At 33.4% G+C, this 14533-nt stretch overlaps 2 protein-coding genes across 3 annotated transcripts; one reads left to right on the forward strand and one right to left on the reverse strand.

Annotated features, from left to right (window-relative positions):
- Positions 1-3884: 3884 nt before the first annotated feature.
- Positions 3885-11961, reverse strand: LOC105320366 (cytoplasmic dynein 2 light intermediate chain 1). 2 transcript variants are annotated; one of them, XM_020064112.3, is made up of 16 exons: positions 11828-11961; positions 11593-11645; positions 10541-10596; positions 10085-10119; positions 9636-9705; positions 9291-9379; positions 8723-8909; positions 8403-8471; positions 7907-7984; positions 7735-7814; positions 7465-7535; positions 7023-7068; positions 5804-5855; positions 5551-5643; positions 4749-4835; positions 3885-4201 (listed from the first exon to the last, which is right to left on the reverse strand). In XM_020064112.3, the coding sequence occupies exons 1-15, from the start codon at positions 11836-11838 to the stop codon at positions 4761-4763; spliced, it is 1065 nt and encodes a 354-aa protein (XP_019919671.3). In that variant the 5' UTR covers positions 11839-11961; the 3' UTR covers positions 3885-4201; positions 4749-4760. The 2 variants fall into 2 exon arrangements, with proteins under 2 accessions (XP_019919671.3, XP_034325180.2); XM_034469289.2 differs by having other exon boundaries at positions 4090-4185.
- A 106-nt stretch (positions 11962-12067) lies between these two features.
- LOC105320363 (KIF-binding protein) lies at positions 12068-14401 on the forward strand. The gene is made up of 2 exons (XM_011418277.4): positions 12068-12882; positions 13303-14401. The coding sequence occupies exons 1-2, from the start codon at positions 12100-12102 to the stop codon at positions 14254-14256; spliced, it is 1737 nt and encodes a 578-aa protein (XP_011416579.3). The 5' UTR covers positions 12068-12099; the 3' UTR covers positions 14257-14401.
- The last annotated feature ends 132 nt before the right edge of the window (positions 14402-14533 follow it).

Raw genomic sequence — 14533 nt, forward strand, 5'->3', positions numbered from 1 at the left:
GGATGCTTGCACTTAATCTCACAAACTGTAGCATAATTTTTCTTTAGAATAAGATTTTTTAAAAACATGTTGTCTCTATATATCGACATGTTGAACTTTGAACCCCGAAGTATTGGTCTGGGGGTCAGGATTTTTACAATTTAGAATTAACATTGCTTGCGTAGTAATCTCACAAATTGTAGCATAGTAGTTCTTATCAAGAAGAAAATAATATGATGTCTTCTCTATATATTTTTTTTGTTGAACTTTGAACGTATTTGAAAGTTTTAGTCTTTAAGTAATGGCATATCTGGTGCAGTGGTTCGAAAGAAGATTTTTTAAGACGCGCACACACACACACACACCGTATTTTCACTGATTTGCAATAATCTCCCCTTTAAGCAGGAGTTTGTCCTTTGTTTTAACAATTGAGAATCCCCTTCTCATACGGATGCCTTGTACTACAGAAGTTTTCTTAAATTTGGCTTAATTGTTCTAGAGGAGTCAAAAACGTGAAAAGTTTAAAGACAGACAGACGGACGGAATGATATACGGAAGTACGGACGGACGACGGGCAACAGGTGTTCAGAAAAGTTCACTTCAACATTTGGTTCATGTGAGCTAAAAGAAAAGGGATATACTAAAATTATTATTAATGTTTTTTTACATTTCAGACCAAATGTGTTTTGTGAAACCGATAAAGCTTCATGTCAATACTATGCCACAGAAAAGAGGAGAGTAATTGTAAAGTGGTGTTTTAAAAAAATATATTTACATCGACCAATTAAGTATGATTCTCTCTATTTCTTACGAAAACTGAATTGTAGTTCATAGCTCTTTCAAAACTAAGAAGACTGAAATCTATATACACGCCCCGTTTATCGATTGGTAGAAATCTTCATCAACCTAAGAAAAATCACGGACTGCACGATTTGGCTGTTCTTTTAAGCCCCTTTCAATATTGGCGCGCGAACAGAAGCGACGAAGAAAATAGATGTGGTTCGTAACCTATATATGCAAAAATAATCGCATATGAAAAAGTACTAGTACGAAACTCGACGCACGATTCAGAGCGACCTTTGTTCGATGTAAATACATTGAATATCTTAATTGCGATTTATCTAGCGTCTATATGCGAATGTCTGTTGTACAATGAAAGCGAGTGTCGTAAGATAATGTGATAGGATCGCACGAATGACCAGATGATCGGACGATTGAACGTGCGCCACTGCGATAGGGCGAGCGGCGCTCGTTCGATCATGCATTTCATTGTACGAATTCTCGTAGGAGTCAGACGGGGTACATATACCGCCAGTTCCCGACGCTCTTCAGTAGAAATAGTTGTATGCAAGAGAGGATACCGCCCAAGAAGATGACAAAAGCAATAGCCAAAATCAAGGTCTATTGTGGCCCGAAACAGATATGCTTATAAATACAGTGAATACTGTATAAGGGAACTATCGCCTTCGCTAGCCAACGGTTTCTGATCCGCACCGCTCCTCACGGACCCAAAGGTTTGTGAGAAGCGGTGCGGATCCTTGGCTAGCGAAGATGGGGAATTATTTGGACCCCGTTATATTTTTGCTCATTTCGCTCGATCTATTTTGCAGTTAAGGGATTAAGATCTGGCGAACTCCAATGTCTCATATTATCTCTCTTTTAACACAACATATACATGCATGTTGGGGCGAATTTAGGACGAGCCATAACCGTAAGTAGTTCTAAGCGAAAATACCAAGGAGCGAAATAAACCCCGTATCTAGTATATACTTGTATCAAACCTTGGAAACTGAAACCAATAAATCCTGCAATGATAGCTAATCATTGCAAGATTACATGCGACTCGTTGAGTAACAGTCTCATGGTCGCACAACACACGCATAAACAGCTGCAATTTATCTTACGATCCTTAAAAATCGTACATCGCTCTTGCGAGTACACAAAACTTTGTAAAAAGTTCGTACTATAAATGTTTGTGCGTTGCATTGCAATAATTTCGATCGCATTTGGTTGCGTCTGAATAGTGTGCATGCATGTCCAATATTTTAAGGAGACTTGATGCGACCACAAATTAAAACGCATGCATCGATTAATGCGAGAGATCGTGCAACGTGTGCGATAGCTCGTGCGAAGCAAAAACATCCAGTTCGCAAAGTACTGTAAAGTGCTCGTGCGCGAATTTGTGAAAGGGGCTTTAGAGGGGTAATACGTCAATTCTGAATAACCATTAGAGGAGGAAGACCAGTGTGAGAATAATTGAGGAGACACACTAGTAGTACAACTGTACAAGGTTGATTGGGAAGAGGAAAAACAAAAACCAAATGTATTGGTTCGATCGACAACGAGTTGAATAGATATGCTTTATACTTAAAGAATACCAATTTAACTTCACATCCTGGTAGAGGTTAAATAGGTTACAGGAAATTAAGAGAATGGACGGCTTTTGCATGGTCTTCTCCACAATGTCAAGGATTTTGTTTCTTTCCGCATACACACGATTTTTAGTGCCGAGACATGAGAATAGCCCTTGTGTCATGTACAAATATACTTATAATTTAGAATAATTTGTCTGATTATTTGATCAATAAATCATTTTCAATAGTTAGTTTTTTAAAACAGGGCGTTTCTAATGAGACGACGAATAAATTGGTGTCACATTTATTAACAAAATATTTCACAGAGAATCTGAACTACTATACCGATACACTTTCTTGTTTTATATGCTACCTATATCTTACCTGTAGAGGGGGTAGACTTTGTTCACCAATTTAAATGGAGAACTCACTGATGCAAAATTTAAGTTGTTCATTTATTTTTTTAATAGCTGACCTAAATTCATTGATCTGATCAAATTGAAATAAAATATCTGGAAAATGCAACTTGAAATCAGCCTTATTTATCCTTTCGGATCGCAAAAAAATCAAAAAGGAGAAGAATGAAGATAGCGTGATGCATTAAATTCTGATGTTAACACAAGCGTGGATCCATAGAATTTTTCCGAAAGGGTGGGTGGGGGGGGGGCAATTTTGGTTATATTACTTAAAAATTTTACAAGTTTGAATTCTTTCCTCTAATGACACAGGTTTCTACACTAAACGGGATAGATGAGAATGAATAGTAAGGCAAAACGAGTCAATACCAAATTTTATCAAAGTTAAGGCGAAATGGGAACAAATCAGGAGTGTAAGGGGGGGGGGGGGGGGTAAGCGATAGGGGAAAAATTCAGCCAAGATATCAAATTGAATTGATTTCAATTGTTTAATCGATTGTACCTCTTTAAATTCACAAAAATAAGAATGAATATGGTAACGGAATGTGAAAATTAACAATAAAATGGTTTCTTTGATGATAAATATCCATGCGGGTTATGAAAGTAGCGGTCATTGCAGAAAAAATTTACATAAGCCGCTATTTCTTCTGCAATGTCCCCACCTTCTTAACCCACATGAATCACTGAAGGTAGCGACACTGCAGAGAAGAATGCTTAATCTGAGTTAGCAAGTTATACAATTTTTTTCTACAATGAACTCTACCATCATAGTCCACATAAATCGTCAAAGATAGCATGTTATTGTTTCTTGCAATAAATTATTGAATTACGGTAATCATTAATAGTAGGTAAAAGTAAGTTGGTTAGATAAAAGAAATAGCCAAGGCGTCTTATATGGGAATTTCAGTCTGGCATCATCGTGATTATTTCGTGCAGTCCGTGATTTTCCTAAGGTTGCTAAAGGTTTTGACCAATTGATAAAAGTTTAAAACTGGATGACATTGTGTGAATTTCAGTTTTGTTAGTTTATACAAAGCTGTGAATTACAATTGGTTTGCTTAAGAAATAAAGGTGAAAATACACAGTGAATGAAAATTAATATTATACCCTAATCAACTCAAAGATGACAAATGAAATGTGCAAGTACCTTCATTTGTAAAATTTCCAATCTATAAACAATTGATTATTTTCTGATTTAGAGAATTTATTTGCAAACTGCAAATAGCTACATATCAATATAAATATACAATGTACAAGTAGATAAAACAAGTCTTTGAAAAAAGGACGGATTCGACTATGAGAAAGAACATGTGATGGTCTAATTTCACATAAGTTCTCTGTTTCACTGATCAGTCTGAGGCAGTATACTAGTATTTGAATTAAAAATTGGTTTATGCAGGTGTCCAGCATCTGACGATGAGTGGATTTTCTAGACTCTGTAATCAACAAGTTCTGTGAATAAAAGAAAAAAAAATTACCATCAGAAATATATCTAAGTTTGCTTCACATTAATAAAATAGTTTTAGTTATTCAATCCTTATTTTTCAAAGAATAAATAAATCCTCAGCTCCTTTTTTCCTTATAATTACACAGTAATCATTTTGTAGAAATGTCAAAAATAATAAACATGTTTTCAGCATTTGAAATTTAGGTGTGCATACCGTATATCCATTTTTTTTTGCGTTTCACAAAATTTGCGAATGGGGAAAATGTGTAGCATTTTAAAATTAATTTGCGCCAGTCATTTTTTGCGATTTAAAAAGTTTCTAAATGAAAATAATGCAGAATATTATTTCTGTATATTCAATAATTTGCGATTTAAACGACATTGCGAATAAAGCGAAAATTAGATCATCACAAAAAATACAGGATATACGGTATCTGAGTTTATCTTTAATCAATTCTAACTATATGACAGTTATGTACTTGTGTCATGCAATGTATTAAATTGCCAAGAATTGCAAAAACCTTGACATTGAAAGTATGAATAGACATTTACCAGAGTGATTAATCAGTACGCTGTCTGGGCAGCTCTCTGGGCCTCTTTACTTCTTCTTTCACACAACCTGCGATATCTCTCCAATTCCTACATTCACAAAAAATACAGAATTTTATGAAAATGGTAATAAAGCAAAATTTCTAATTATATTCTGTCCCAAGATATCCTCGATTCACATTTTACTTAACTACTGTACTCAATAATCATAAATACCTGGGTTCAAACAATGTTCATTCAAAAGTATGAAAAATTCCATTTGAAATGCTCCCCATCTACCTTTTTAAAGCAATATGAGCTGTATTTTTCAGAATGTTATATTGCTGTAAAAACCTGCTAGTATGCTAAGACTGCATGTAACTTAAACTTTTATGATAAATAAGGTTGGAAAAATCATAATTTTTGTCAGAGGAAAGATATCTCTTCTAAGGAACATATAGCAAATCAATTTTTGTACAGGACGACAATAATTCAATTAATTAATTTCGCTCCAATTAAGGCTCTTTAACGGCCCTTTTCACAAAAATTTTAGGAAAGTAAATTTAAAAAGCATGATATTTTTGTCATTTTAGTAGAAAATAACATATTTGTTAAAAAAATTTTATCATGAAAATTGCAGCTCATATTGCTTTAAGTTTTAATACACAGCTAAAAATAAAGGAGTCTGCGGGAAGTACCCGGATGTTAACATCAAAATATTGTGCAAGGTATCCCGTATGACATTCGAATGGAGAAAAGATGTCAACATTTCCCATCATAAATCTCTGTAAGAAATTTGTTCTGTTGTCCATTTTGTGTCACATACCTCATCTTTTTGAGATCTGAGTGAATCGATGGCCGCCTCCTGATACTGGGGATCCTTGGAGGGGTCATCAACCAGGGCAGGATTTGATATGTCCTGTGTACAGGAAATAAAACATCAGCATTATTTATATACATGTGCGAGGTACCGTACAATGCATGTTCTTGTGAGCAAAAATTATTATTTTAAATATACATAAAAGTGCTTACAAAACTTAAATACATTTATGAAAAAATAAGAAATTACATAAACTTACATCTTGTGGGAAAAATCCTGTAAATGCATGTTTCCACAACTGCATGGGGTTCCTGTCAAAAAACAACAGACATGTTAAGAAAAACTTCACTTTAATTTATACATGTACAGTAGTACCAGGCTTAAATATATATACTCTTTTATATGTCTGCCAACATGAAATTTACATATTATGCTATATACCATATAAAATATTTCATTTAAGTATGAAATACTTAATATGCAGAGTGGAATGAGTTAACATCTGTAAACTTAAAGGAACTTGGACACGATTTGAGCTCAAATTTTTAAAAATTTATTTTTTCACTTTTAATGTCCAAAATGGTCAATATATATGTTTTTAAAAATTTGAAAGTCAAATATCGAGTTACAAGCGAGTTACAGAGGTTAGAATTCTTTGTTTTGTAAACAAAGCTCTAGCCCTGTTATTGTTTACACATGTGTTGTATTGGTATAAGTTTCAATCTAATGTTGTTTTTTGTTGTTGATAAAATTATTTATGGTCACGTTGAATCAGTTTATATTGTTTTAAACAACATAAACACCACAAGTTATTTTGTCAAAGAAATGGGTTTTTTCTTTACTTTACATTATTTGTAAAGAAATATAAGACTCGAGCTTTGTTTACATAACACAGACTTCTTTCCTCTGTATCTCCCTTGTGACTTTAAAACTTCTATTTTTGAAATTTTGGTAAATCATTCAAAACACACAAGTGAACAATTTTATACATTAAATTTAAAATAAAATTTTTCATCCCAAATCATGTCTAGGTCCCTTTAACATAATGTATACAGGGAAATATTCGCCCCCGTTTTGTTTTTGCCCCTTTCACCTTTGTTGTCATTGGGCGAATTTAAGACTGGGCGAATTCCATTGTGTCAATTATTTCTATCAAAACCAACTGTGTCTGGGCAAATTCAAGACATGGCGAAACTGTTTGAAGTGTAGAAGGGCGAAAATTACACGGGGCGAAAATTACCTTGTATACAGTAGCTGGTAATACAGTTCATAAAATTTAATGTATTTTCCATTTTTTTCCTAGATTATATCAAAGATTCGAGTTTGTATGGAGAATGTATGAAACACCCTATTGTACAGAACAGCTTTTAATCAATGTAGCATGGAATCCGAAGACAAAGATTATGGAAGCGCATGTTATTACTTTGAACCTGTATTTTTAGACAGGATCAAACTTCTATTGGACAGGAAACACTTACTTTGCATGGACTCTACCAATGTCTTGTTCTGATAAAGGAGGAGTGCCTAGAACAATCATAATTATGTTACAAATACATGTACATTACATGATCTACATATATACATATGCTTGCATAAATATTTCTCAGCTAGCTAGAGTACAAATAAACCATAAATGTAAAAAAATAAAAATACATGTGTGTATTAAGTGGAACAGATGCACAATCAAACTAAATATGCAGAAAAGTATTTACGTCAATATGAACTGGCACCTGACTAACATTCATATCATTTCTAATACATGTATTTATGGTACATGTACCGGTATATATGCTCTTAATTGTCTTTCCATAAATTAACTTTGAATTTATGACAAACAGTAAAAGAAAAAAAAAAGCTCTTTTTAAATTTTTTTCCCATTCCCACAGGTACAAAGTAACACAGATAGAACCAGACACCCACCTATTTGTTGTAAGGAGTCATGGCCTGCTGCCACCATTAGAGGTTTATTGTGATCCACTTGGAGAGATTTTCTGTAACATTAAAATTTACAAATTTTTAAAAACTGTTACAAATTATTCAAATAAAGAAGAATATGTTTTTATGGCATTCACATTATATTCTGAAACAAAGATAGAATTCTTTTAGGCTAGCCAGGGTGGGGGTAAGGATGTGGGGAGTAGGAATTATTTTTGCAAATTGTAAGTTATTTTGATGATTTTCTTTCTTTACCCCATGGTCGTCCCAAACAAATGGTGGCTGATAAGACCTCTCATCCTCATTACAAGCTGCTCTTGTTTAAGTCCACAGAACTGTTAATAAAACAGAAAAGTATGAAAATTTTCCATTCTCTTACCATTGAATAAAATAAGTTAAATAAAAAATATATAAAATCTCTAATTACCTGTAATGTTGCGCCATTTGTGTGAGCAATGAATCTTAGAGTCTTGCATATAACCTTTCTCTTTTCAGAATCAAAGTCCTAAAACGACAATGAATATAAAAGACTTATTACAGGAAGTTTAGACAATTTCTTCCGGGACAGATTTCTACTTGCACTTGTTCAGTTCGAGAAATTGTATTTTTCAATATCTTTGCAGGCAATCTAAATTTAAAGTTGCAAAAGAACAGGTTAAAATATGGAATGTAATATATGGCAGTAAAAAAAAATGTTATCAGCAAGCCATGCCAACCACAAAGTTAATTTTGATCTCTATCAGGTAAAGATACAAGCATACTATTGAAGACTAATGCTTCTCAGGATAGAGAGATATTTGGTCTAATCATGTAAGCAAACCAAAACAAGTAGTCCCCCTTTTTTCAAAGGAGAGCAGAAAAAAATCATTTCACTCATCTAGAAAAGAAAACCCATGTTCCCTAGCTTTGAACTCAGAACTTACTTGGAACACATCATATTTTCCTCCAATGATTATCAACGGAATGAGGAAAGGGTCTATCATTGCCTTGTCCTACAGAGAGTTAAACAAAATGTTCAGTTTAGTTTTTCATCTAGTCGGTGCTACACAAAGATCTATTTCAAGGTTCATTTCATCATCACTGAATCATAAAGAAATCAACATATAAGTATGAAAAAGAAGTCAGAACTGTGTGCTGAAACTATAAATACAAATTCACAGTACACTAAATATAACTAGTACATGTAAATGTATAGCTAAAAGTTTAACATTTGAAGTCTCTGAATGCAATCTGTTATGCTTACTGAGTGTTCCTCCCCTACTCTCTCCCAAGCTTTCTTGTGTAATTTCTCCTTCAGTCCGGGGTACTCCTGCTTCATCTCTGTCAGAATGTTCTCTACCCTCGCCTTGGCCGCTGCTAGCAGGGTCTCCAGGGTAAACCAGATCTCCGAGGGTTTGGACAAATCTACAACAATGGCTAGTGTGGTATGTCTGAAAGTGTGAAACACAAGAAGACTAATCAGATGATATGGTAAATTGATGAATTAGCACAATAATTATTACGGTAATCTTACTTTTCAACCGTTTAGTGTAATTATCATAAATTAGTGTCTTGCAGGCAAATTTGCTTTAATCATATGCAAGGATGACAAGCAACAGTGGGCAAGGTACACAAATATGATAACTGAATTAAGTGCATTCACAGCAATTTTTCCTGAATTCAGAATTATGGTAACTTTAATAGTCAATGTTTGTGTTTATATATGAAGAGTTTACATGCTAGAAGTCTCTGTAATTTGGCAGTTGAAATTTATAGATTGCTCCATCGATCATAAGTGCTGCTATAAAAGAAATGAATTTCTTTCTACATACTGTAATGTGTCTGGATTCAGTGGTACTTCCATCAGCTTAGACAGCCAAGTGCCTCCTCCTAGTTCCCAAATATGACCAACATCTTTAGCCTATGTATCAAAAATATCAAGATTTTATACAATCTTTTGGGGAAGTTAAGAGGAAATGACTGCTGCAGTAATTAGCATAAATGGAATGATCACAGCATAACATGCAAATTATGCAAGTTTAGAGGGAAAATTAAAACACCATATTACACAAATACACGAATAAATGAAACATGTACAATGTAGTTGGTCAACATATGCCTTAATTTATTCTTTAACCTTGAATGTAGAACAAAAGACTTTAATGACAAAAACTTACAATATTATGACCTTTGGCTCTCCTACCAAATGTGTATTCCAATGCTACAGTAGGTTTTGGTGCTTCATCTCTGAAACAGTTCAGAAATCATCCAATCAGATCAGTTATAACATTGTGACAAGCTTGATAACAATGATTAGGCTATATTTTTTTGGTTAACAATACTAGGGGTGTTAAAATATGGTTCTGTATTATATAATAAATCTTTCAAAATTTAAGAAACTTTTTAAGATACTGTGATAAAACCAACTTTTATTCAAGTGAGAGAAATGTTCGCAAGGTTTGTAAGAGTATCGTTGCAGCATTTTTTGTTTTTTTTTTCTAGCCAAAAAATTAGACACCAAAAATCAGAATCCCATAAATCACAAACAAGATCTAGAGTTGGTTTACAGTAATATACTAGGTTTTCGTATTTTTTAGGCAACTGAATACATGTATGTTCTTTATACCTGTCCAAAAACCTCAGAATTATTGATGTTTTTCCCTAAAATAAAAAGAAGAAAAATCTTAAAATATAAAACATGAAAAGCCAACAATGATTACCGGTACAAAGAATATGTAATGCTATTAATCTTCTTTCTTTTTTAAGAATGTTTTCTTTATGTGTATTATAATGAATACAGTGTGTCTCAATTTTGAATTATTTTGCAAGACAAATGCACTTGGGACTTTTAGATTTGGTCAATTATTAATGTTTAGCTCAATGCACAAACATATAAAATGGCCATGCATATTGTTTTTATAAAGATCTAGCTGATAAACTCTAAAAATATTAGTATGATAAAATTAATAAAATTGATATTATTCCTTGACATATATATTGACTCTTAATTCGTAGTCAGATGATGAAACGCCAGAAGTTTTTGGAATATATTACCAAACAAATATTGCCTGGATGCACTTACTGAATTTTTACTTCCAATAAAAAAAAGAGCTGCATCTTCGCTTTTTGGTCCATCATCTGTAAAATTATTGTTCTATGGCAGTTAGTTTATGGAATTAGTTACGTGTTGCATTAAATATTAACATGGTTAAGGTTTGGGAGAAATAATGAAAGACCAAACAATGTTTAAACCAGAGAGGCAGGCCCCTGAACAGGTCCAGTACAATCTCCAGATTTAGCTATATAGCTTGAATAAGCTAAAATAGCTTTATTAAGCTATTCAGAGTAGCTTCATTTAGCTATTTTGTCATACATTTTTCTTAAATGTGTAATTTTTTCAGTATGTATAAAAAATCGCATTTAATTGCAGTGATAATTTTCAACTTTGAACTGTTCTGAAAACAATGCATGTAAAGATTACTCATAAGTTTGCATCTCCTTAAGAGACTTTGCACTAAAAGATTTGGGGCAACTGATTCATGACCACACAGTTACTTCTTGAATGAAATATAAAGGAGGCCAGTTATGGTGAACAAGATAATTGATTGGTAATAATTTATCACAAGGAGAAGAAATCATACTTATCCACGCCTCATTGCAAACAAAGTGGTGAACAGTTACCCAAACAATGGAAATATATTTTTTGCTTTAAAGTGTTTAAAAGCTGCAGTGTTAAATCTATCTTTAATTTGGGTCAAGTTTATAATGGTCAATGGCGCAAATATGAGTGGCGAGTTAATTGCGATTTTTCGTCCATTTCTTACAATAAATATTTTCTTAAAAAACTGCATATAAATAGCTTTATTAAGCTATTTTGAATAGCTTTATAAAGCTATATAGCTTTTTCAAGCTATATAGCTAAATCAAGAGATTGTACTGGACCTGCTGAACCTCTAGTGAGGTACTCTATCAATAATGCTTTACTAGTACACCACCAGCAAAGTAATTTAAATGTCACAAAATCATATATGTCAAATTTGTCAACCTTTTATTTTTTTTTTTAGATTATAACATATACTGTATACATTCTACATTAATTTCTGGTTGTCTTTTTATAGTTTAAATAAAACATACCCGTTTCTTGGGCTTGGTCAATAGCTACGTCCCATAGAAGTCTTTCGCCAAATCTGTTGAAAGAAAGAGTCTGATGATTGATGTCAGTTTTCTAAATGAAAGATTCTTTCCGAATTTCCTCAAGATGAAAAGTTGAGGATGAAAAACATTGTCCTCGAAAACAACGTACAGATAAACAACATTTTCATCAACAATGCTTACCAATATGGGATTATCATAATTTCAACATTCTTACCCTTTAGACATTATGATCTTTATTTAATCCAATACTTTTAGTTTTATGGTTTCCAAGTCATGTACAAAAATGTTTACATGTCTGCAGTGAATATGACGTCATCCTTCAAAAAATATAAACGTTTCTATCAAATGCATTGAGTTTTGATATCTTAAAATATTTTTCATTTAAAGTTTTTCATAATTTGGTCATCAAATGCCCCAAAAATGCCGGGATATTTTCATAATTTATCTTCGGTAAAATTATGAACTCCGAGTCTGTAATGAGTCAATATGGCGTCCGAGTGGAAACGTTTTCTCGAGGAAGAAGGATATGAAAAGTTTAAAGAGGCAATGCGTCTCTCAGACGAAGATTCAAAAGATGATCCAGAAGATGACCCATTTAGATCGAAATATAGATCTAGAGAAATTCTCTTGGAAGTTAAAGAAAAGCTAAAACCCCACCTAGAGAAGTTTCGAGAACAAGACCAGGAACTTGTATTTCTTGACTGTGTCATTGATCTGAGACTAGGCGTTAACTACATCGACACAGAAGAACTGCATTCAGGAGAGGAATACCTAATAAAAGTTATAGAGTGTACTGAAAAATACAAACTTGACAAAAACGCTGCTGACATATATTTGCATGCCTTAAACAACCTAGGAATACTGTGGTTTGGGAGAAGGAATCCTGAAAAAGCCCTTTCTTATTTGCTGAAAGCTGAAGAACTCTACTTCCAATATAAAAAAGAAGTTGACGGACCACCTAAGTTTGTGGCTGAATATTTGAAATCTGCTGAAGATGAAAAAGAAAAGTTAGAGCATCTGAGAAATGCAAACTTTGAAAACTCCTACACCCATACCCTGTACTATATGGCTCAGGTTTATGCAAAGCTAGACGAGAGTGAGAAATCTGCCCTATGCTGTCATAAAACCTTACAGAGACAGCTGGATGCCCACAAATACACTCCATTAGATTGGGCAATAAATGCTGCAACACTCTCTCAATATTTTGTAACAAAAGATGAATATCCTCAGGCTCGGCATTGTCTAGCATGTGCAGAGGTTATATTTGAGGTGATGGTTTAAGAATACTTATCAATTATCAATGTTTTTTGGTTTTCGGATATTAACATTAATTTTTTCAAAACTGTCACTGTCAGTTGATCTTACGCATGGTATATTAAAAAATGGAAAGATATATAATTTATATTTGTGTAACAACAAACCGAATTCCATGTAATAAACACATCTTAATTCTTAAAATTCTAAACATTGCCTTGATATCATGAAAATTGGTCATTGAATCATTTTATCGGTAGCCAAATCACAATAATCACAATCACAAAAAGAAGTAGTAAACTTATCATGTTGGTTTACAGTATAGAATATTGCAGATGTATAAATTTTTTCTTAAACTGCCTGCCTATTGAGAAAAGTGTATAACTTTACAGCATATAATCTGCATTTTTTATAATATTTTTTTTTTTTTTGCAGGAGATACAATTTAGTGAAAACGAAAATGTTTCAGAAGATGAAAAGGAAAAAGTTCAACAGGGTAAAGCAGACATACAGAGATGTTGGGCCAAGTATGGACTTGCATTGCTGGAGTTCTCTAAAGATCGCCTCTTAAAAGCAACAGAGGAAGATACTCCCTTAGATCCTGATGAATCTGAAAAAGAATTTGAGAAATTTAACCTTGAAGTTACTTCACGTGAAGAGCAAATCACTTGCAAACCAGTTCGAGATTTTGAAGAAGCAAGGAATGTGTTCTTACGAGTGCAAACTTGGATAAGTGGAGCAAAAGAGTTTTATGTATTTGATGGCCGATGTACAGATTATATAGAGCTTGTTCAAGATCACAGCAAAGCTTTTAAGCTTCTGGCATTCTTTGAACTTAATCTGGATCGTCAGTGCAAGATGCACAAGAGAAGAGCAGACATGTTGTTGGAGGTGTGCAATGAACTAAACCCTCAGCATTATTTGCTGATAGTCCGCCAGCTAATTTATGAATTGGCAGAAATTTACAGTGGAATAATGGACATTAAATACATGATTTTGAAGGAAGAGGGGGGACAACCTTCAATCCATGCAATAAAGAAGATTAACAGCTTGGCTCTTCAGAGCATTCAAAAATACCAAGCATATATTGATTCTTTCAAGGACAACAAACCAGATCTTCCAGATGAATACCCAGAACTTGATACCAGGCCGATACTTGTAGCCTGGTTCTGCATGGGAAGACTATATTCAAAGATTCTACCATTAAATGTAAGAGAGAGGCTGGACAACATCAAGAAAACTGAGGCATGTTACCAGTATATTATAGACTATTGTAAGAGGCATCACAAAGCTGCCGAGTGCATGCGCGCTGAACTGGAAGTTTGCGAGGAGATGGTGGCACTGCTGCCACTTAAAATGGAAAAAATAAGACAAGAAGCTGAAATTTAATGAGAATAAATACTCAACATTAATGTATATCAATTTTAACCAAAAATCTTGAGAGTTAATTTGTAATCTATTGCAGGTTTAAATTATTTATAGGCAATATTTATTTTTCATGTGCTTGATTAAAGGTGATGTAAAAAGACCAAAATTTGTTTTCTAAATTTGTAGACTTTTGTCTTTCTTAAGCCTTTGTCACATCTTGCACCAAATTACTAGTTCTGTAATTTCAGATGGCAATTGCTGCTCAGGTCAATAGAATTGGAATATGATTTACAAAGTT

The sequence above is a fragment of the Magallana gigas genome, chromosome 6, assembly GCF_963853765.1.
Source record: "Magallana gigas chromosome 6, xbMagGiga1.1, whole genome shotgun sequence".
NCBI lineage: Eukaryota > Metazoa > Mollusca > Bivalvia > Ostreida > Ostreidae > Magallana > Magallana gigas.